The sequence below is a fragment of the Balaenoptera musculus genome, chromosome X, assembly GCF_009873245.2.
Source record: "Balaenoptera musculus isolate JJ_BM4_2016_0621 chromosome X, mBalMus1.pri.v3, whole genome shotgun sequence".
Lineage (NCBI taxonomy): Eukaryota > Metazoa > Chordata > Mammalia > Artiodactyla > Balaenopteridae > Balaenoptera > Balaenoptera musculus.
Window position 1 is genome coordinate 41,975,293 of NC_045806.1, and position 22,435 is coordinate 41,997,727.

The 22,435-nt window shown below is 49.7% G+C and overlaps 2 protein-coding genes across 6 annotated transcripts; both read left to right on the forward strand.

Annotated features, from left to right (window-relative positions):
- Nucleotides 1–1,508: 1,508 nt before the first annotated feature.
- On the forward strand, nucleotides 1,509–5,127 carry RBM3 (RNA binding motif protein 3). Of its 2 annotated transcripts, none has more exons than XM_036839768.1 (7): nucleotides 1,509–1,628; nucleotides 2,234–2,353; nucleotides 2,600–2,706; nucleotides 3,354–3,459; nucleotides 3,548–3,641; nucleotides 4,123–4,208; nucleotides 4,537–5,127. In XM_036839768.1, exons 2-6 carry the CDS (start codon nucleotides 2,251–2,253, stop codon nucleotides 4,181–4,183), a joined length of 471 nt encoding a protein of 156 aa, XP_036695663.1. In that variant the 5' UTR covers nucleotides 1,509–1,628; nucleotides 2,234–2,250; the 3' UTR covers nucleotides 4,184–4,208; nucleotides 4,537–5,127. The 2 variants fall into 2 exon arrangements, with proteins under 2 accessions (XP_036695663.1, XP_036695664.1); XM_036839769.1 differs by having other exon boundaries at nucleotides 4,126–4,208.
- A 10,603-nt stretch (nucleotides 5,128–15,730) lies between these two features.
- On the forward strand, nucleotides 15,731–22,217 carry WDR13 (WD repeat domain 13). Of its 4 annotated transcripts, none has more exons than XM_036839764.1 (10): nucleotides 15,731–15,852; nucleotides 16,192–16,271; nucleotides 16,947–17,187; nucleotides 18,070–18,179; nucleotides 18,292–18,422; nucleotides 19,032–19,339; nucleotides 20,063–20,243; nucleotides 20,344–20,485; nucleotides 21,401–21,519; nucleotides 21,944–22,217. In XM_036839764.1, exons 2-10 carry the CDS (start codon nucleotides 16,231–16,233, stop codon nucleotides 22,126–22,128), a joined length of 1,458 nt encoding a protein of 485 aa, XP_036695659.1. In that variant the 5' UTR covers nucleotides 15,731–15,852; nucleotides 16,192–16,230; the 3' UTR covers nucleotides 22,129–22,217. The 4 variants fall into 4 exon arrangements, with proteins under 4 accessions (XP_036695659.1, XP_036695660.1, XP_036695661.1 ...); XM_036839765.1 differs by having other exon boundaries at nucleotides 15,744–15,795; XM_036839766.1 differs by having other exon boundaries at nucleotides 15,750–15,852; nucleotides 16,981–17,187.
- Nucleotides 22,218–22,435: the final 218 nt, after the last annotated feature.

Genomic DNA, 22,435 nt, shown 5'->3' on the forward strand with positions numbered 1-22,435 from the left:
TAAAGAGTTCGCATGCCCCAACCAAGAAGTCTGCATGCTGCAACTAAGATCCTGTATGCCACAACTAAGACCCGGCGCAGCCTAAATAAATACTTTTTTTAAAAAGCATACACAAAAACGCACATTTTATATGAAATCACACCAAGAGATACACATTAAACCCAGTAAAATAGTTAACTGTGGGAGGAAGAGAATGATAGTTGGGCGCAGGAATAAAAGAATAAATAAAATGAGAGGCTTTGCATAGAACAACCATGACGATGTGTCATGAACTGTGAAACATGATCAGAGCTCAGACACTTTGAGAGGTAAATAAGCACCTCTAATTTTTGCATGGGGGCTCAGATTATCAGAGGGCTAAGACTAGCACGTATGTGGACAATGTGAAATCTCTTCACGTCCATCCTGGGCATAGAAGTCTGGATATGGCAAAAGCCAGACAAGTCCATTTTGTGGATGCATACCATACTGTACTCCAAAAGTTAAATCTAGTCTGTGTTTGGGGTGCTGACCCTTAGCAGGCTGGACAAGTCCATTCTATGGATGACATATTTAGAGTCTCTGAGGGCAAACTAACCCATTCTTCCTTGATGGGGAGTTCAGAAACGAAAAGTCTGTTAAATCCATTCATTGTAAAGGTAGCTCAGACACTCAGAAGGCTGAACAAGAACAAACTGTGGGGAGTGGGCTCAGACACTCTTTGCTTTGGATAAGTCCATTATGTATTGTGAAAGTCCTTTCTGTGGATCAAGGGTTCAGCAACTCTGAGTGACAGCAAATAATCGTTCTGTTGGATTGGGATTTACTCCTTCTGAAGATTGAAGCATCCTCTTCTGTAGAAGGCACCTCAGGCGGTCCACTGGTAGGGAATTCGAGAAACTGGCTTCAGGAGGCTGTCAGGTAAGGATGAGGGCTGAAGTTATAAATGAGAAGGAACGATGCCAGGGAAAAGGGTCCCATAACAGGTGGCTAGATGTTGGGCACAGAGAAGGAAACGTAGGGGTCAGGGTCAGGGACTAAGAAACAAAGGGCCTGATGTTAAGGACTGTGAAGGGCGATGACGTCAGGGACAGTGGGGAGATAAAACATCGAGGCCTCGAGAGGTATGAGGTTAGAGGACTAGAAGGTGAAAGAGGTTATCAGAGGACGGTAATTATGTCCTCAGGGACCTAGAGGAAGACGTCAAAACCAATGGGGGAGACGACGTCAAGGATGGTGAGGGTGATGTCCGGGACGGAAATGGGTGTTACAGCGAAAAGGCTCGTGCGTGTAAGGGATGAAGACGGCTGGGGCCTGTGGAGAGACGCTGATGTCCGGGGGCACAAACTACACAAACCTCGCCTCCATTCCCGGAAGCGTGCTGAGCGCATCGATCCCTTTGCATTGCCGTCCCTTCCTCCCACCCCGCCCCTTCCTCCCACCCCGCCCCTTCCTCCCACCCCGCCCCTTCCTCCCACCCCGCCCCCTCACTGGCCTCAGCCAATGAGCGCGCACGCCGGCACGCGTGGCGGACGATCCGTGACGTGACGCTACGTACGCTTTATCAGGAGTCTTCCCGCGCGGCGCCCTTCCCAGTCTCTCGGCTTCTTGGCGGTAGCTGTCTCTTCGGCCTTTTACTTAAATTCCAGGTAAGCAGCGTGTGTTTTGCGGAGCGACCGCTCCTCGCCCCACTGACGTGTGCCACGCCGGGCGAGAGCGAGGTGCGCGAGTGGGGAGAGTACCGGCTTCTGACACGTAGGCTTGGGCTTCTTCGGGGCGGGTGGGTCCCGTGCTCGGAGGTGACACTTTTTGGTTGGTGCGAGGCTGGCGCGCTACATCCGAGTGCGAGGAAAGCCGGGAGGGGCTGGCGGCGTGGCTGGTGGCGGTGACCGCGCGACAGCGGAGACCTGGGTGGGGGTGGGGGTTTTCGTACGTTACCGCCGCCATCTTGTTTTGCGGGTGAGGAGGGAGCGCAAGGGTGTTCTGGGCATGCGCGGCCGCACAAAATGACGGGCGCGGTGGCGGGGGATGTTGTGGGCATGCGCGAAGGCGGCCCCCAAATGGCTTCCTCGCTGAGTTCGCCCCGTAGGTTCCCGCCTGTTTGGCCTTTCTGTGTTTCTCCGTAGTTACTCCTTATTTTGTTCCTTTTGTCTCTTCTGTGTTCTCTTCTCTTCTCTTTATCTTTTCTCATTTCTCCAATCTCTTTCTCCCGTCTACACTGCGTCTTCCACTCTTCTCCATATTCTTCCCACAGGACTTGAATTTACCGCCATGTCCTCTGAAGAAGGGAAGCTCTTCGTGGGAGGGCTCAACTTCAACACTGATGAGCAGGCTCTGGAAGACCACTTCAGCAGCTTCGGACCTATTTCTGAGGGTGAGACATGGGCCAGACACGTGATGGGGACGGTGTGTGGAGGAAAGTCTGGGGCCCATGCGTTTCAGGAAACAGGAAAAAGTGGTCAGGACCCCAGGCCTTTACATTAATGCTCTCCTGCTTTTGTCCCTAGGTCTAAGACTGAGAACTCGATAATTTTCCATTGAGGATTGGTGGGAGGAGGGTCCAACACGCTTTGCCACTTGTCCTCTTAACTCTCTCCCCTCTCCCCTCTCCCCTTTCCAGTGGTTGTTGTCAAGGACCGGGAGACTCAGCGATCCCGGGGTTTTGGCTTCATCACCTTCACCAATCCAGAGCATGCCTCAGATGCCATGAGAGCCATGAATGGAGAGGTGAGGCCGCCTACCTGCATAGGGGCCCTGCTCCCATCTGTCACTTCGACCATTCTTTCTGTTTTTCCCTCTGTGTCTGCTAGGGGCAGCGCGGCCACCAAGCTCCGCAGTGCCCACTCACAGGAGCGTGACTGCCTTCTGTTCTAGGGGGTGGAGGGCAGCGGCAGACAGAGCCGGGCTGCCTGGGAGGCGACGACTGGTCCTGCATGAGGCCGAGAAGCCACCTGTGGATGGTTGACCTGCTCTGGGCTTAGGTAGTAGAGTCTGCAGACCTGTGGGCCTGGCCCGGAGAGGACCTCGTGAGTCTTCTGGGATGGACTCTGAAGCCTCAAACCAAGAGAGGTGTCTATCTAGCCCTAATAGTCGGGCAGCTTAGAGGAGTGGGGAGGAGAACTCAACCTGAGTTCAGTCAAGATGTAAGTAGTAGCAGGGGGAACACGGTGGATTCAGGTCATTTTGTGGGATTCTGTAGCTCCTGATAAAGCCATTCTGGTCAAAGGAGCTTGTTCTGGAATGTGGCACCCAGAAGCTGGTGCCCAGCAGGAATTTCTGGGCTCTTTTGCCCACCTGCACAGCCCGCTCTTACCTCATCCCTGCTCTGTTTGACCACCAACCCATCCATCCTCCTTGTGTCTCCCCACACCTAGTCTCTGGACGGTCGTCAGATCCGTGTAGACCACGCGGGCAAGTCGGCCCGGGGAACAAGAGGGGGTGCCTTTGGGGCCTATGGGCGTGGTCGCAGCTACTCTAGAGGTAAGTGCAGTGGTAAGTTTGATGATGGGATATGGAGGAGAGTTGCCTGCTGGACAATTGCCATTTGAATATTTTTTATCTGTTGTAGGTGGTGGGGACCAGGGCTATGGAAGTGGCAGGTATGACAGCCGACCTGGAGGATATGGATATGGATATGGAAGGTCCAGAGACTATGGCGGCAGGTGGGTAGCCAAGGGGTTGGGGTACTCTGGTGGTGCTCTTCCCTCTCCCCAAGATCTCAGCTCAGCTGCCTGAGTATTCATACATTTCTTACTGTGGTGCTACTAGTGTTTGCTTTTACAAATTATAATGAAACTACAAAATAAGTGTGAAACAATAATTTGGGTTAAATATAACAGCAAGTTATTAGGTCATATAATTGCAATGTACAGTAGACGGTGACACATGTTTATTGTACTGTTTTGATTAATTGTGTGTACTAATGTTTAATATGGTTTAAAATGCTATACTTAAATTATACATGATGGGATTATTTGATGTTTACTTCGTATTCATGTTTAATATATCTCATTTTACACGTTAAAGTTTATATTATAGTACATAAAAAATGTGACAGGATTTGTAAGTGTACGTGGTTTTTAGTATTATCAGAAGGTGTATATAAGATGTTCCTGTGATACTACTCTGTATGTTTTTTCCCAGAAGCCAGGGTGGTTATGACCGCTACTCAGGAGGAAATTACAGGGATAATTATGACAACTGAGATGAGGCATGCACACCTAATGTAGGTGAGGCTTCTGTGTTGCCACCGAGCAGACTTCTGTGTACCAGTCCTGTCCCTCTCATTTTTCTCCTGCCTATGCATACCTCAACAAGCCCACCTGACACCATTCCTAGGCCTTGCTCTCAGGTGCCTGTTAAAGGCTAGTCTGCTTTGGCGCGGGGTGGGGGGGGTGTCAAACCTGTTTTGTCTGTAATCATCTACTCCTACTGAGCATGAAAGAGGTGGAGGGGTGTCCCTGTTGTCTAGCCTTTCAGCATCCTCATCAACCCTGGGAAGTGAGCATGTTAGCCTATTCCCAACATCACAATTCTCCCCCTTCTTACTGTTCTCAGATACACAAGGAATAAAACTTCTTCTGATCCAGGACCATCCCTCCAAATGGCTGTATTTATAAAGATTTTTGGAGCTGCACTGAAACATCTGTTTTAGTTACATCAATTTTTTTTTTTGAGTAGAGCTCCCAAGGTAGCTTGTTAAAGACCTTTCAGAAAGTTCCATGTGTTTTTTTAAATTTTTCTCCCATTTAAAGACAAATTCTGAGACGTTTGTGGAGTCTGGATATTTTTTCCTTTTTTACCAGTTTTTTAGTTCGGGCTCTCAGGAATGTTGGTTCTGGCAAAAAATGTTTGGCCAGACTGATTTTTTTAAATAATGTGCATCTAGGAACATTTTAAACACCTGTACACAATGTTTAATCGTGATTAGGAAGCAATTTCTGACTGTAACTATAAGAAATGAAGAACATGATTACTTAGAGGTGTTTTTTACTCCAGATCTCTGCCTTGATTATATAGAAGTTTCTTAAAAATATTTGTGTGTCATTTTTTTTTAATACTGGAAGAAAAAAATATTCTGTTGTGTTTCATGTAGCGTTTAGGATGTCTTTCACCGAGTTGATTAAAAAGATGAAATCTGAAAACAAATCGATATTGATAGTGCTTTTTCCTTACTCAAATTAAGGTATAGAGGCTTATTACAAATTAAAAATAGAAGAAGATCAAGAGGGAGACTGAGAAAAAGATTTAGTCAGGGGGTGGGCAGGGACTGCCAAAAGGGTAGAGACCTTGAGTTCGAAGTTTGGTTGAGTTTGGGATTGGTTTTGGTATACATAAGGCTTGTGGGAAGGGTGGGGAGTCCAGGTGAAATCCCCTCATGGCTGGAATTGGGTTTCCTGAGATGGTCTCTTGGTCCCGTTGTGATCATCTCGGTGTCACCTTTGGAATGACTGCTTGGGTTTGAATCTCCCTGTCTTCTCTGAGCATCAGGTAGGTGCCCTCCTCACAAGATTGTCCTGAGAATGTAGGCTAAATCCTGCCATAAAGAGTGGTGCCAGCTCCTGAAATACTGGGGGTGGGGGCAGGTACAGTAAACTCACCTTGGTGTGAGGGACACAGGAGAATCCTGGTTTGAAAACAGGGTTCTAGGAGCACAGCCTCTGGGTTCTGATTCCTGGGTTCAAATCCAGGCTCTGCTGCTTTCCACTTATTTGACCTTCAGTGAGTCATTTAACCTCATGTCTCTCAGCCTCATGGACAATTTACATTTTCTGTTGGGGGGGGGTCAAGTGCATTTAATAAGCATGTTTATAGCTGTTAAAAACAGTTAGCAAAGGCATCAGCCATAGGCGTTCAGTCTTCCATGGTGGTGTGAGGGTCTGAAGTGGTAAAGTGGTAGTTCCTCAGTTTTAACTCCCTTTAGTCATGGTTCTGGTGCCTGCATTGGAGCCCCATGGGCTCTAACCCTCTTTAGAGTTTCTGATCAGCTATGTCCTTTGCCTCTAACTGGCAGATGCTGAGCCAAGTACCACCAGATTGTAAGTTTCAGGACATCCTAAACTGCCTTATTCACTCATTCATGGGGCAGGTGTTAATGGACTGAATGTGTACTTTTCCCAATGTGATGGTATTAGGAGGTGAGGCCTTTGTGGGGGGTGATTAGAGTTAGATGAGGTCATGAGGGCTCCACCCTCATGATGGGATTAGTGCCCTTATAATAGTCACTAAGAAAGCTTGCTTCAATCTCCTGCTCCCCACCGTGTGAGGATACAATGAGAAGTTGGCAGTCTGCAATCTAGAAAGCTCTCCCCCAGGAGAGCTTGGCCATGCTGGCACCCTGATCTAGGACTCCAGCCTCGAGAAGTATGGGAAATTTCTGTTTATAAACCACCCAGTATATGGTGCTGTTAAACGGCAACCAGAGCTGACAGGTTACATGGGTCCCTGTATCGTGAGAGTTCCAGTATTGATGGCCTGTCTCCTGTGCCTCCCAGCTAGTTGGGACAGGCCCCAGGACCATTCCTCCCATCCAGTCATGAATTTGTTTTGCCAGGTGGATGGAGACTTGGGAACTTCAGAGACCTGCCTGGCCCGCTGATCCAGGCCCAGGTAAAGGGACGTTGTGGCTACTCCTTACTGGTTGAGTACTCAGTCTAAGGCATTCTGTGCTGGGCCTCCAGGGAATTAAGGCTGTGGGATCTGGCAGGAGGACTACTGTTACTCCCTAGGGTGGGGGGCACCTCTGCATCCTACCTCTCAGGAAGTAAAATGTCCGTCTCGCAATGTGGCCTGAGACAGGATCCCATAATCACTAAGTTCCTGCAACAAAATGATCCCCTAAGTGACATCAACAAAAACCATAAATGTCCTTTCAGAAGGTGCTGTGTAGTAATCCAGTCTTGGGAGGCCCAGTGTCTTGTTTACTTGCTCTAAGGAAAGGGGCCTAGAAGACACAGTTTTCTTTGGCACATACTCAGCAATACAATTTCTGGGCTTGAGATTCAAAACCCTTATTAAAAGCTTATTAGTCCTCTTCACTTTGACCAGAATCTCACTAGTGTGCATGTTTCCCAAGAACCCACTGAGACCAGAAACACATTCAAAGGTGCTTTGAGAACCTGTGTCCCAAAGCTTGTGAAGACCAGACCCCTGGCCTACAAGTATTCGTATTTTCAATCCCTGGATCTTGCCTACCCCCCACCAAACTTGACACAAACATCTCACAGACACCCCCACCCCCTACCCATTTTGAGGTCCAAAATAAATACCAAGCCCTGCCCCTCTCACCACATGTGGCGGAAGTCACAGACCCTGCTTCCTAGCTTAGTTTTTTTATCTGCCTCAGGTTCAACATGTGCAAAATGGGAATAATAGTGCCACCTCACAGAGCGGTACTGGAGGTGACGTTTAGAACAAGGTAGGTCTGTGATGCTACCCCCACACCTTGCCCTACATTCTGGTTTTGGGGATGTAAACTTTCAAAAAGCTTTTTAAAATAAGTTGCTGTAAATACTTTAGGTATGTAAGAAAGCATATCGGATAACAGTGGGCAGTGTTCCTTCCACTCCTGCTTTTGGAGACAAAGCATGCCACAGTTCCTGCCCAGCTGCATTCCTCTTCCACCTCTCACCCCTCTCCAGGCTAGCATGATCCCTTATAATTCGAAGTGCACAGAGATCTGCGAAACTAAAAGTCGTTTTATTTCAAATTCAGTGACAAGGCCTGAAGCTTTTCATAATCTCTTTTTCCCACTTAGTGTGAGTATGTATGCAATATACTGCAGAAGTATTAGTGTTAGGTTACGGAGAACTGCCTTAGAGTCTATGGGACATGGGTTTTAACATAACCAGTGAAGGCACAAAGAAACCTAAGCCTTCTAAATTGTTGAAAACAATCTGTGGCATTGTTCTGTGTAAACATTTCTAATATGCTGTTCTAAATTCAATTTTAAACTTCCTTCAAGTAAAATTCAGAAAGTTTTCTTTACTCTGTCTACTTAATAGTCGTTCAAGCACAGAACTTGTGGTCTCCATTTTAAACTTCGACTGCAATCCTTAGTAAGAAGTACATTTTTTTAAATTGGGATACAGTCTACGCATTTGTCTATTTAAGTGGAAGAAAGGTTTAATGAATTAAATGTGCAAAATGCCCTGATGTTTTCTAGTTTGTTATATTTTAACAACAGTTGGCTCCAAACCACTCAAATGCTTATGGAGCCTGCAGTTTAGAAAATGCAGTGTGTTTATAATTGTTGAACCTGGGTGATAAGTACATGGAAGTACATTAAATCAATACTATTGTAAGTTTGAGATTTTCCATAATAAAAAGTTAAAAGAAAACTGTTAGGGGTGTGGTTTGTTAGACCTTTGCGTTGGCATGGGAAGTGGATGGCATGGTCAGCTGTTTTTGGCTGGCTTGCCCCTGTTCCCCAAAGCCTTCTCCATTGTTACAGGCATTTCTATTCCAAGGGCCTCAAGAAACCCTGCAATGCTAGCTTGTATTTCTTGACATCTGACAATATTTTCCAGATGCTGGTCCTAGGGAATTCCCTGGTGGTCCAGTGGTTGGGACTCTGCACTTCCACTTCAGAGGTCACGGGTTCGATCCCTGGTCGGGGAACTAAGATCCTGCATGCCATGCTGCGTGGCCAAAAAAACAAACAAAACCAGATACAGGTCCTAGAACCCCTTCCTGTCTCTCCTCACCAATCACAGCCCTCAGGACCCCTCTGGCTTCTCCAGGCAGATGGACCATTCCTTTGCCCAGCAACAGAGGTCCTGCCTGCCTTCCTTCAAAACCCAGGACCTCTTAGAAACCTTTCTCCTTAAGGGTAAAATGGGGATCATACCCATTGAATGAGTCAAGACATGGGAAACACCTAGAACAGTGTCTGGTAGTTACGTGTAGTCAATAAATGTTAGCAAGCATTTGTTACGTGTGCCAGATAATAATAGTAGGAACACAGCAACAGATAACAACAAATTTCTTTGCTTAGGAATCACATATTGGGGTCTACGGATGATAAAGTCATAAATTGGTACGTGATGTAATGATAGAAAGTGACAAGTGTTAAGGAGAATAAAGCAGAGGGAATGAAGAGTGTTGGGGTCTTACACAAGGTGGTTTAGGGAAGGCGACTCAGAGGAGGTGACCTTACAACAGAGACTTGAAATTAGAGGGAGAATGGTAGGGGAATGGTTCCGCCACGGTGCTCTGGCTGCCTAGCACGTCTCATAGGCCATGTAGGCAAGCTGACCTAAGTATTGGCAGAACGCCCTGTGATCCTCGGAACACAGAGCACGAGAGGCTACAAGGCCATTTCTCATTAACATCCTCTCTACCGAGGAGGCTGCCATGAGACGGTTTCTCATCTCCCGAGGTTCTGGTGAGGTATGAGGCTTTCTGTTCCTTCTCTCCCTCAATTTAAGGTTATAGAACTGCTTAGCATGTACTAGCTTCTTGGCAACACAGTATCCTACCATCTGCGCTGCAGTCATCTGGCCCCTTTTTGTTTCTGTGTTACCTTGCACGAGGGACATGAACTGGCATCTGTGGCCCTTCTTGCTTCTGCTATCTATGTAAGTAGCAAACATCTGAATCGAACCAGGGTATGTTTCTTTACCAGCCAAATATCTCAGCCTTGCCTTTCCTTGACATCTGGAAGAGGAGAATTAGAGGCAGAAGAAAAAGCAAGTAAGTGCAAAGGCCCTGAGTTGGGAGCTTGCTTGGTGTGTGTGAGGAACAGCAAGAAGGTCAGTGCAGCCAGAGTAGAGTGAGCGAGGGGACTAGTGGCAGGAGGTGAGGTCGGAGAGGTGACGGGGCCTGGTTCTGTAGGGCCTCTCTGGCCACGGGGAGGACTTTGGCTTTTTCTCTGAGAGAGATGGAGCAGGGGTCTGAGCAGAGGAGGGCCATGGGCTGACTTGGGTTGTAACAGGACCCTCTGGCAACTGTGAGGACAGACTTGGGGAGGGGGCAAGGGCGGAAGCAGTGAGGAGGCCACCACAGTAGTCCAGGCCAGCAGTGGTGGTGGCAGCAGTGGATGTGGAGAGGAGAGGTTGGATTCTGGATACGTTCTGAAGGTAGAACCGACAGGATTTGCTGACAGATCAAAAACAAAGGGGGCGGGATGAGAGAAAGAAATTGTTATGAATCCACACTGGAGAACCTCACACAAAGTAACTTGGGAATTGGTGTTAAATAGTGTAGTGGTAAAAAAAAAAATAGTGTAGTGGTTAAGAGCAAGGATTCTGGAGCCAGGTGGCCTGGGTGTAAATCCAACACCATTGCTTACTGGCTGTGCAGCCTTGGGCAGGTTACTTCATCTTTTTGTCTTCATTTCCTGATCTGTGACATGGGATAATAATAGTACCAACTTCATAGGGTTGTTGTGAGTATTAAAGAAGGTTTTCTATGTAAAATATTTCGAAAAGTGTTTGGCACAAAGTGCTTGTTATCAGTAATATTAGCGTAGGATGAGTAGAAGTGTTTGTTTGCAGGCACAGAAGAGAGTGTTCCAGATCTCAGGAACAATTTGTGCAGTTTGAAAAGGATGTGCAAGAAAGCCAGTGTAACTGGAACATAACCAGATAGAGTAAGAGCAACAGGGGATGAAGTTGGAGAGGAGGCCTAAAGAGGTCGGCTTCTCACAGCAACTGGAAGCTGTTGTAGATTTCAGGGCCGATCTACCAGTGCACAAGGTCAGAAGAGAGACAGGAGTGGAAATTGACTTGGGACTTGATGCGGGGATGGGGGGTGGGTGGGGGGACATACAGAGAGGTGAGAGAGGGATAGGGTACTGTTGTCAACACTCCTGGCTAGTTACCAGGGGGTGGTGGTTTCTGGTATCCAGGATAAGGAACAGTCTAGTTCTACTTCCTGCCTGGGTCCAAATGCTAGTTTTAATATTTTCTCTGTCTGTGGCCATGGGCAGTAAACCCCTCCAGGGTTCACTTTCCTCATCTTCAAAGTGGGGCTAAATGTTGCACCTACCTCATTAGGGCTGTTGTGACAGTTCTATAAGATGGATATTGTAAGAGCTTGGTAAATGCAGGCGGTCACCAAAACCAGGTGAAACATACCCCAAGAAAGCAAGGATGGCTTAATGTTTAAAAAGCAACCAGATGTAGGTCAGTGTATTAACAGAAAAAAATGAGACGAATCAAGGGCTGTGCCCATGTAGCTATATCACCTGAGACTGAGGTACCAAACCCAGGGTCCAGTCTTGCTCAGGCCCTCAGTCTGGCCCTGAATCACTCACTGGGTAAATGGAATTGAGATCTTAAGAGTAGAGTGGGGCTTCCCTGGTGGCGCAGTGGTTAAGAATCCGCCTGCCAATGCAGGGGACACGGGTTCAAGACCTGGTCTGGGAAGATCCCACATGCCGCGGAGCAACTAAGCCCGTGTGCCACAACTGCTGAGCCTGTGCTCTAGAGCCCGTGAGCCACAACTACTGAGCCTGTGTCCCACAACTACTGAAGCCCACGCACCTAGAGCCTGTGCTTCGCAACAAGGGAAGCCACTGCAATGAGAAGTCCACGCACCGCAGCGAAAAGTAGCCCCTGCTCCCTGCAACTAGAGAAAGCCCCGTGCAGCAACAAAGACCCAATGCAGCCAAGAATAAATTAAAAAAAAAAAAAAAGAGTAGGGTGACTCCAGTTCTAGCCCTGTGGAGTGATTTCTCTTCTGAATCAGTCACTTCCTGGCCTCACTGGCCTTATCCACACATCCATTGTCCAGAGCTTTGTGTATTTGGCTCCTTTTCATTCAGGTTCCAGCTTAAATTTTTGTTTTATTAAAAAAATTTTTATTTTATTGAAGTGTAGTTGATTTACAGTGTTGTGACCAGCTTAAATTTATCTCTCATCCCTGCCCCCTTCGCCCACTGCTCAGCAATGCTAACCAAACTACTATTTTAATGATAGCACCAATTTAAAAAAGTGATCTTATTTATCACTTATCTTTCTAGCTAAAATGGCAGTTCCATTAGAGTGGGGACCTTTTGTCTGAGTTACTGCTGTTTTTCCAGTGCCTGGCACCTAATAGGGGCTTGATAAATATTTGTCAGAAAGCTGGCTTGCTATTGCATCTTGCTGGAGGCTGCTCAAATGGTCTGTGAGGCTTTTCCCAAGTGTAGGAATCTGGTTTCTGACTCAGACCATGGAGAGTTGTCACCATTAAGACTTTGGGGATTGTGAGAACTTTGGCTTCAGAGGCAAACGTTTTCCTATCAGGAAATGGTCAGATTTAAATTATGATCTTATGTCCCAACCCCCACTTGTCCAATTTGGGAAGAAACCTCAGGGATGAGATAAGTGATTAAGGACTCAGGGTCTACACGCCAGTTACACCTCAGCTCCGTGTGTCCTCCCATTTTGCTCTCTGGCCTTGATTCTCAGCACACCCTTGTCACCCCAAGCCACCTAAGCTTTCCCTCAAATCGTGCTCCTTTTAGTTCCTGAGGATGAGGCCCAACTTCAGGTTTCATTTCAGCCTGTGTTAGTAATGAAAAGCAGACACAGCCAGTGGGGTCCAATGCTCACCTTTGCAGTTATAAACTCTGGAGGCCAAATAGGCAGGAGGCACATGAAGAAAGGAGTCCAAAAAAGCCATGGCCCCTGCCTGTTTCTGCCATCACTTAAGTTACTATTGTGATGTGGCATTATCTTCAAACAGCTCTGGCTTACCTGTCTTTTCTGTCCAAACGTGTTTTTGTTTGTTCATTCAGCTAGGACCCTCAACCATCACTCTTTGACAGTAAAATAACCCCAGACTCTGTTAGAGTGGGTGGGACTTGTGGTCCCCCATGGACTTGAGCTTTTTTAGATGTCGTGATTGTAACCAAGGTCACTCACAACCTCCAGGAGTTGCTTCTGGTGACTTGATACCCCCAGGCCTGAGACCCTTCTTTCCCCACCCACTGACCTGCCATTCATGTACATAAATTCTGCCCCTTTCTCTCCAGGCTCCGAACAAACTGAAAGTGCCTTCTGTTATCAGCTTGTTGTTCAAAACCCATTTTTAATCCAGTAAGAGTGTGTAAATGTTTAAAAACAAAAATTGAAAAAATGCAGAGCGCATAAATGCAAGAGGTGGCTGTGGTCGTTCTCATCCACATTATTCTGCACCAGATTTACCTCTGGCAGATGGATCTGTTATCGGGAAAAGTTTTTAAAACAACCAACAGTAGTCAGCATTTAGTGGATATCTTCTCTGTTCCAGATGCTTGTCTAAGCTTTAAAAATATTAACTAATTTAGTCCTCACACTAAGTCTATGAGTCAGTTTTTTTTCAGATGAGGAGGCTGAGTCACAAAGGGGTTAAGTGACCTGCCCAAGACCACATAGTTGTCAGAGCCTGTGGCAGTGACCAGGTTATACTGCCTTCTGAAAAGTACTGTACTACTTCCTGGAATGACAGCAAATGTTCTCGCAACAGGTGTCATTCTGAACACTTTCTCTGCATTAATAGCTAATTCATATTTATAACAGCCCTGTCATTAGTATCTTATATATAGTATCTTATATATAGACTTATAGGAATGAGGTTTTTAAAATAATTTTTGAAATTTTAACATGAATATTGTAAAAACAACAAGAACAAAAAATCAATTCTGGCAGTGAGACAGTAGATCTCCTTTGTATCGCTGACTCTCCTGTGATTTCTTCCCACCACGTTTCTTTGTTTTGTTTGTTTGTTTTTTGGCTGCACCGGGTCTTAGTTGCGGCACGCGGGATCTTTTAGTTGTGGCATGTGGGCTCTTAGTTGTAGCATGCGGGATCTAGTTCCCTGACCAGGGATCGAACCCGGGCCCTCTGCATTGGGAGTGTGGAGTCTTAACCACTGGACCACCAGGGAAGTCCCCCCACCACGTTTCTTTGGAAGCTGAATGGTGGGGTGAAGGGGTGGGGTTCTGTCCTGGGAGGGTCACGGTGAATGGGAAAGGCATTGATTGTATCATCCTTTATGGCAAAAAAAAAAAAAAAAAGAACTTGGAAATACAGTTGTTCATCGGTGTCTGTGGCCGATGGGTTTTAGGACCTGCCATGGATACCAAAATCCACAGATGCTCAAATCCCATAATTGGTCCTCCATATCCACGGTTATGCATATGCGGATTCAACCAACCACAGATGGTGTAATATTGTAATATTTATTGAAAAAAATCTGTGTGTAAGTGGACCCGCAGAGTTCAAACCTGTGTTGTTCAAGGGCCAGCTGTAAACCCAATGCTGGTCACAAATAGGGGTCCAGTTCAACAAAATGTCACCCTTGAACTTCCTGGGCTTCAGGTTTCCTCATCTGTAAAATGGGGATAGTAATGGACCCACAACATTCAGTTATTAGGATTAAGTGGATAATACATGTAAATCACCTTAAACAGTATCCAGCACATTGTCCAATAAATGTTAGTGGTTACACGTTTGTGCAAAGTTTATTTAGCAATCATGAAACAAAAGGGTGTTCAATATCCTGAAAAGACCACCCATAGCTTAGTTACCTGGACAAGGGAGGTTGCTGCATCAGTACAGTACAGTGTAGTCTATTTTTGTTAGAATACAAAGGGCAATACGTTTTTGGCTGTGTCTCATTTAAGGTTGCTTTAAAAAATACTGTTCAGGTTACTGTATTATAAAAATAGTGTGGGGACTTCCCTGGTGGTGCAGTGGTTAAGAATCCGCCTGCCAATGCAGGGGACACGGGTTTGAGCCCTGGTCCGGGAAGATCCGACATGCTGCGGAGCGACTAAGCCCGTGTGCCACAACTACTGTGCCTGCGCTCTAGAGCCCGCGAGCCACAACTACTGAGCCCACGTGCCACAGCTGCTGCAGCCCACATGCCTAGAGCCTGTGCTCTGCAACAAAGAGAAGCCACCGCAATGAGAAGCCCGCACACCACAGCAAAGAGTAGCCCCGCTCGCGGCAACTAGAGAAAAGCCCACTCACGGCAACGAAGACCCAACGCAGCCAAAAAAATAAATAAATAAATTTATTTTAAAAATAAATTTTAAAAAATAGTGTGAAAATAACACTATTTTTATAACACATACAATAATCTGAACAATAATGAGAATTGTGTCAAAGTCAAGATCCGAAAGGAAGCTACTAAACATTGTGTTCCAACTTTGTACATTGTCTATCCTGATCACCTTAAGATGAATAGAGATGCAGCTTCTTGTTGGAGTTGAAATAAGGATGATTTCAGATAGCCTCCTGGGATCCAAACCCCAAAGCTTGTTGTACCTATTTATATCTTCTGCCTTCAGAGACTCACGCCCAGACCAAGCTCCTTGGGAGTATCCAAGCCGCCCACCCCAACACAGACACACAGAAAGGACTCTTTTACTCTGGGCGTGTCTGAAGGCCCATCAGTCACCTAGGAACTGGAGAATTTTCTGGGGGCCTCTGCATGTGTGATTATTTTTTATTCTGCACTTCAAATCTTGCTTGGCCAAGATTGTGCTGCTAAAAAGCAGCTTATACCGCTCTTTCAAAAAAAGTCCTTTCGTTTCTTTTTTGTTTTTGTTTTTGAAAGTCATATTTCTGATTTTCAGTGAGTGATTCGCATACTCGCCCCTGTCCCTGTGGTCCCTGGACATTGTTCTTGTGTACACAAAAAAATGCCATTAGGGACTGAGGCTGGAGAGAACTTAAAAGGGCGGAGCCTCCATCCTTGTGCCAGAAGCTACTGTCCCTTAATGCGCCTGCGTGGTTCTCCCACGCCCTGGGGAGGATTCCTATCGATTTGTTCTGCGCTCGGCAGTTCTTCCTGGCAGCAGGCGGCCATCTTGCTGGAGCTTGAGAGAGACAGGAGAGAAGGGTGATACTGGTTTCAGGGCCGCCCCGGGAGCCTCAAGAGCGGGAGGCAGCCCCGGAGGTGGTCCCTGATCCCGGGTCCTGCTCTTGGACCCGAGAAGGGAAGGCGGGGGCGGTGGGGGCAAGATGGGTGGAGAATGCCAACAAGGATTGCTAGGCGGCGGGAGGAGGGGCGTTGCTATGGTGACCGGGGAGGGGCGGGGCCAGGTCTACTGTGAATCATCCGGGCGCTGCCCGGGAAGGGCAGGACTGGGGTGGTGATCATGCTAACAGCCGGGTGGGATTTCGTGACATCCTGGACTGGAGGGAGTCGGTGTCTATGGCAACGATCGCCTGGCGGAAGGGGCGGATCTAGATCTCTTCACTTGAGACGCTGACATTCCAGGCCCTTGTCCTGCAGGCTCCCTCGGGCGGACGCGCCGGAAGAGGAGGCCGGGGAATGGCCGCGGTGTGGCAGCAGGTCTTAGCAGTAGACGCGAGGTGAGGCTTGGGGTCGAACCTCGCGGGAGCGGAAGTTACTGTGGTGCATGCGCAATGGCGATAAGTGAGGCAGGGCGGAGAACTTGCCTTACGCGGCTGAGTGGGCTTGCTGGAGGTGAGCATGCGCAGTAGCAGGGTGTGGGGCTTGCCCATAGGGAATGACTGGCAAGCGAGGGTCGTTAAACAGCATGCTAGGATAATGCAGTCACATGTGGGCATGCGCAGAGTCTGTGGTATTGGAGCCTTTGTTGGGGGTGGGTGATAGAGCCCATGCTGGTGACATCCTGTTCCCCACTTTTGCCCCCGGACTTCTCTTACCATCACTTCCCCAGTCTGACCCAATCGCCATACTGACCCCCACCATTGCCCCACAGTAACCCCTGTCACCATGTCAGATTGGCCCCTATTATTGTCTACACTGACTCAGTCACCCCATACCAATTCCAGCAGAACTGCAGACTGCCTCCATTGTGCCCACACTGCCCTCATTGCCATGCCCATTATTACTGTGGACACACCCTTATCACAACACCAGAGAGACCCCCATCACCACTGCTGATCACTTGCCATCCTGACCTATCACTGCCACACACTTCATTCTCCTTCCCTATCCCCTGAGCTGATTGATTCCCTCTGTCCTGTGCCTGCTGCCCGCCTTGCCTCCTGCCATCGCAGGTACAATGCGTACCGCACACCAACGTTTCCACAGTTTCGGACACAATATATCCGACGGCGCAGCCAGCTACTGCGGGAGAATGCCAAGGCTGGGCACCCTCCAGCATTGCGTCGGCAGTACCTGAGGCTGCGTGGGCAGCTGCTGGGCCAGCGCTACGGGCCCCTCTCTGAGCCAGGAAGTGCTCGTGCCTATAGCAACAGCATCGTCCGCAGCAGCCGCACTACCCTTGACCGCATGGAGGTGAGCTCCTCCCCACGCCATCTGCCTCCATATATATTCACTCAACAGACTTGTCGAGCACCTGCTATGTTCCAGGCACTGTTCCTGGCTCTTAGGATGAGCAGAGGGCAAAAAAGAGATAATGTATGAGATAAATCAACAGACAATAAGATAAATAGGTTGATAAACAGGCAATAAACAAGATAAGTAGGTCAATAAACGTAGCAAACCAGGTAAACAAGTGAATAACTACCATGGCTTGTAGTGAGGAGTGCTAACATGGAAAAATAAAGCTGACTTTGGGAATGAAACAGGACAGGTGTTGGGGACAGAGAGAAGCTATTTTTAATGGGGATGCTCAGGGAAGGCGTCTCTGAGGAGGTGACAATTGAGCTGAGACTTGAATGAGGCAAGAGACAAAGCTGAGTCGTTTTCTGGGGGAAAAGTGTTCATTCTTTGTTCAAAGAGCATTTGTTAAGTATTTGCTGAGAGGGGCAAGGGTGAGACCAGGGGAACTAGTGCAGAGGCCACCGCAGTAGTCCAGGTGACGGTGGTGGCAGTGGAAGGGGTGAGAAGGGGTCTGGTTCCAGCATGCGGGATCTCAGTTGCCCGACCAGGGATCGAACCTGCACCCTCTGCAGTGGAAGTGCAGAGTCTTAACCACTGGGCCACCAGGGAAGTCCCATGGTTCTGGGTATATTTTGAAGACTCTAGATCTCATAGGTCCTTGAGGGCTGTTTGCAAGGTGTGCCTACCCTGACCCTCTGCAGTGGAAGCGCAGAGTCTTAACCACTGGATCACCAGGGAAGTCCCGTGGTTCTGGGTATATTTTGAAAACTCTAAATCCCATAGGTTCTTGAGGGCTGTTTGCAAGGTGTGCCTACCCTGACCCTCTGTTTGCAGGACTTCGAGGATGACCCTCGGGCCCTGGGGGCCCGTGGGCACCGCCGCTCCGTCAGCCGAGGCTCCTACCAGCTGCAGGCACAAATGAACCGTGCCGTCTATGAGGACAGGTATGCACCAGGGGCAGCTGAAGGTTTGTGAGGAGGAGAGGAGCCACGGGGCAATGGCAGGCCAAACGCTAGTACCTCCCTCCTCTCACCCCTCACTCCTGTTGGGACCTAGGCCCCCCGGCAGCGTGGTGCCCACGTCAGCGGCAGAAGCAAGTCGAGCCATGGCCGGGGACACATCGCTGAGCGAGAACTACGCCTTTGCGGGCATGTACCATGTTTTTGACCAGCACGTGGATGAGGCAGGTGAGCCAGTGGATGGTGGGTCCCGTCACCACGCATTTGCCCAAACAACTGGGTGACAACCACCCAGTGCATCCTTTTTTGGAATGCAGAGTCTCAGGCCCACCTCTGAGGGAGGAATTGCTATTCATCACACCTTTCGCAAAACCTAAAAGCCCTCTGCAAAGTGATCTGCAAAGTCTTGGTTACTTTGTCTACCATAAAGGGGCTCAGCAGCTTAAAAGAGCACTTTGCAGAAGGCTTCTGGGGTCATGAGTCGCTTGAATGAGCTTAAAACCTTTGCTGCGGAGAAATCCCCTTGCAAAGGGCAGAGTGGGTTTTGCAAACTGCCAAGACCTTGGTAACTGTAAAGCGCTTACTGAGATGTAGAAGGCTTTTCGCATTGCAGAAGTCATTTGCAATCCGTAAAGTACCTGCCAAGATTTAGGGAGCTTTGGGCAGAGGGCCTTCTGGGGTTCCAACTCTCTTTCTCAGCCAAGGAAAGGCCCGTTGCTGAGGCCACTGTGCCTGGTGCAGTGGGTCCCGGCCCTTGGCTCACACGTCAGAACCTTCTGTAAATGAAAGCATTCGGTGAGCGTGCCGGCTCTCACAAATGGCTCCTTGGCCTTGCAGTCCCCAGGGTGCGCTTCGCCAATGACGACCGGCACCGCCTGGCCTGCTGCTCGCTTGATGGCAGCATTTCGCTGTGCCAGCTGGTGCCCGCCCCGCCCACCGTGCTCCGAGTGCTGCGGGGCCACACCCGCGGGGTCTCCGACTTCGCCTGGTCCCTCTCCAACGACATCCTCGTGTCCACCTCGCTTGATGCCACCATGCGCATCTGGGCCTCTGAGGACGGCCGCTGCATCCGGGAGATCCCTGACCCCGACAGCGCCGAACTGCTCTGCTGCACCTTCCAGCCGGTCAACAACAACCTCACTGTGGTCAGGCTCCAGAGCACCCCCTTGCCGAGGGCGGGATGCCGGGCCAGGAGGGCTGTCGCAGGGAGTCGGGATAAGGGGGTCCCCTCTAGTCCATCGCCTCCGTCCTCCTCTGGCCAGACTCAGAGGGAAACAGGGCAGAACTGGGGACGTGGTTCTTGGTCTGGGATGGCCTCACTGTGGTAGACTCCGGGGATGGGGGACGGTCTGGGGGTAGGGTCACGGTCCCATCAGGAGTAGTCCTACCGTTTTCCAACTGCAGGGGCTGCTGGTTGGGGAGCAGGATTACTAGTCGGAAACCTTGTTTCATCTCAGTGGCAGCGTCACGGTGGTCCGACCCGGATAGAGAGTCAGAGGGCAGGGGAAGGAAATGAAAAGTCTGGCCTGGTCCTGAGCGGGGAGTAGGGGGAGCTGGCCCAGTGAGCCCGTGCTCTGGGATCCTTTCAGCTGTAGCAGCAGCCGCCGCCCTAGTATAGTCAAGGCTCCAGGAAGGACCAGGCAGGCCCCTTTAGTTCTGGGAGCAGCTGTCTCTTCTGGTCAGATTGCAAGAGGGACTGGCTGGGGAGGATTACCGGCCTGAGTCACCTTCCAGTCTGCCGGCCCACCCTCACTGTGATGAGAGTCCAGTAGGGATCAGCCAGTCCCATCGACAGCAGCCCCGCTGTGGTCAGATTCAAGGAGGGACTGGCTGGGAGCAGGGTGATGGTGTGCGGGTCTCACCCACAGGTGGGGAATGCCAAGCACAACGTGCACGTCATGAACATCTCCACGGGCAAGAAAGTGAAGGGTGGCTCCAGCAAGCTGACAGGCCGTGTCCTCGCTCTGTCCTTTGATGCCCCTGGCCGGCTGCTCTGGGCGGGTGATGACCGTGGCAGTGTTTTCTCCTTCCTCTTCGACATGGCCACAGGTAGGCAGACCCTAGGCCTGCATCCGGCTGCTCACACTCTCACCCTTCTGGTGCATAGCCCCAGCCCTCACCACTGCCTCCCCTCCCTCTGCTGCCACAGGGAAGCTGACCAAAGCCAAGCGTCTGGTGGTGCATGAGGGCAGCCCCGTGACCAGCATCTCCGCCCGCTCCTGGGTCAGCCGCGAGGCCCGGGACCCCTCGCTGCTCATCAATGCTTGCCTCAACAAGCTGCTGCTCTACAGGTGGGTCTCCTCTCTGGGCCGCCTGGAGGTGGGGGGCCTGCCGCCTCTGTCAGACTGGTACGAGAGCCCTGTCTCCCCAGCAGACTAAGCCATGGAGCTTAACTTCATTGAGGGGGGAGGTCCGGTCTCCTAATAATAGTAATAATATGATAATGGTGACATCAATAGGAGCAGTAATGCAATAGGAGCAGTAATAGTAATAGCAGTAGCTACCATGTGTGTAGCAGTTGCTGGGCCAGGCCCTGTTCAAAGTACCTTATACATATCCCCTCATTTAATCCTCACAGCAACCCTGTGAGGTGGGTGCTGTAATCATGTCCATTTTACAGATGAGCAAACTGAGCCATAAAATAGACTAGAGTCCCCTTAGAGCAGTGGCCTGCTTTCCCTTCCTTCCTTTCTTTTTTTGTTTTTGTTTTTTTTTTGAAGCTGGGAGTTTTACTATCCCCACTCACTTATGTCTGTCATCTAAATGCAGTTCTCAGCCTGGGCTGCACACTGGAATGCTTTTCTCACCAAACTGCCTGTGGAAATGCCCCAGGCTCCCTGCAGTAGCTCGGGTTCATTCCTTTGAATGGCCATGTGGTATTCCACGGTGCAGGGGTGCTGTAGTTTGGTCAGTCATTCCCTCTCTTTGTGCCCGTCCTAAATCAGGATCTCTTAGGGACCCTTAGGAAAAGAAACTAGTGAATTAAACAACAGAGGCTCCCCATTTGTATCAACAGATACAGTTTCCAAACTGTCACTAACTCATACACCAGCCCGTGCTTTATAGGTTTATGCAGTCGTCTCAAAACTGGATTTCATGAACCTTGAAAAGACCTCAGGTGCAGGGGTGGGAACACAGACTGGCCCACCGTTCGTCCCCCTCTGGGGCTGAGGCTGCCCCCTGACCCGCTCTCTTCCTCCTCTCAGGGTGGTGGACAACGAGGGGACCCTGCAGCTGAAGAGAAGCTTCCCCATTGAGCAGAGCTCGCACCTCGTGCGCAGCATTTTCTGCCCCCTCATGTCCTTCCGCCAGGGGGCCTGTGTGGGTGAGTCCCAGGGGGTCGGGGTGTCTGGATGGCCAGGGAGGGGCAGGGACCAGGGCTGGTGCTGACCTGGCTCAGCTATCACGACATCCTAATGCCCTGACTTCCTGGGCCTCGAGAACTCTCCCGCCCCAGCAACCTCACACCTTGAACACAGACCCCCAAACAGCCCAGAAACCTCACAGCCTAAGACACAGACCCCTCCCCACCGCCAACAAAGAGCTCAGAGAACTCACACTCTGGACGCAGAGCCAAAACAGCTAGGTGACCTTGCATCTAGGGATGGTCCACCCCAGAGCCCCCAGCCCCGCGACCTCACACCTTGGACACAAATCCCTCAACACCTCAGACGCCTCAGAGACTTCACACGCAGGGCACCCCGCTGCCTCCTGCAGCACCTCCTGATGGTCTTCTCTCATCTGGGCAGTGACGGGTAGCGAGGACATGTGCGTGCATTTCTTTGACGTGGAGCGGGCAGCCAAGGCCGCCGTCAACAAGCTGCAGGGCCACAGCGCGCCCGTGCTGGATGTCAGCTTCAACTGCGATGAGAGCCTGCTGGCTTCCAGCGACGCTAGCGGCATGGTCATCGTCTGGAGGCGGGAGCAGAAGTAGGAGGCTTCCAGCCTTGCCCCTGTCCACCTTCCCACCCGCCTCCGGCCCCAGCCTTGTGTTTGTAAATAAAGTTCCTGTGGTTGTGCCGATGGCTGGTTCCCAGGTCTTCTGGGGGTGGGATGGGGGAGAGGGCAGCTCTAGGACCCAAGATGGGATGGGGTTCACCTCCTCATTCATGCCTTCATGCATTGATTCATTGATGGATTCATTCAGCAACCGTTTATGAACGTCTGCCATGTCAGAGGCACCACTTCAAGTGTTTTACACAGTCACGCTTTGGACAGACATTGTGGAGCACCTACTGTGC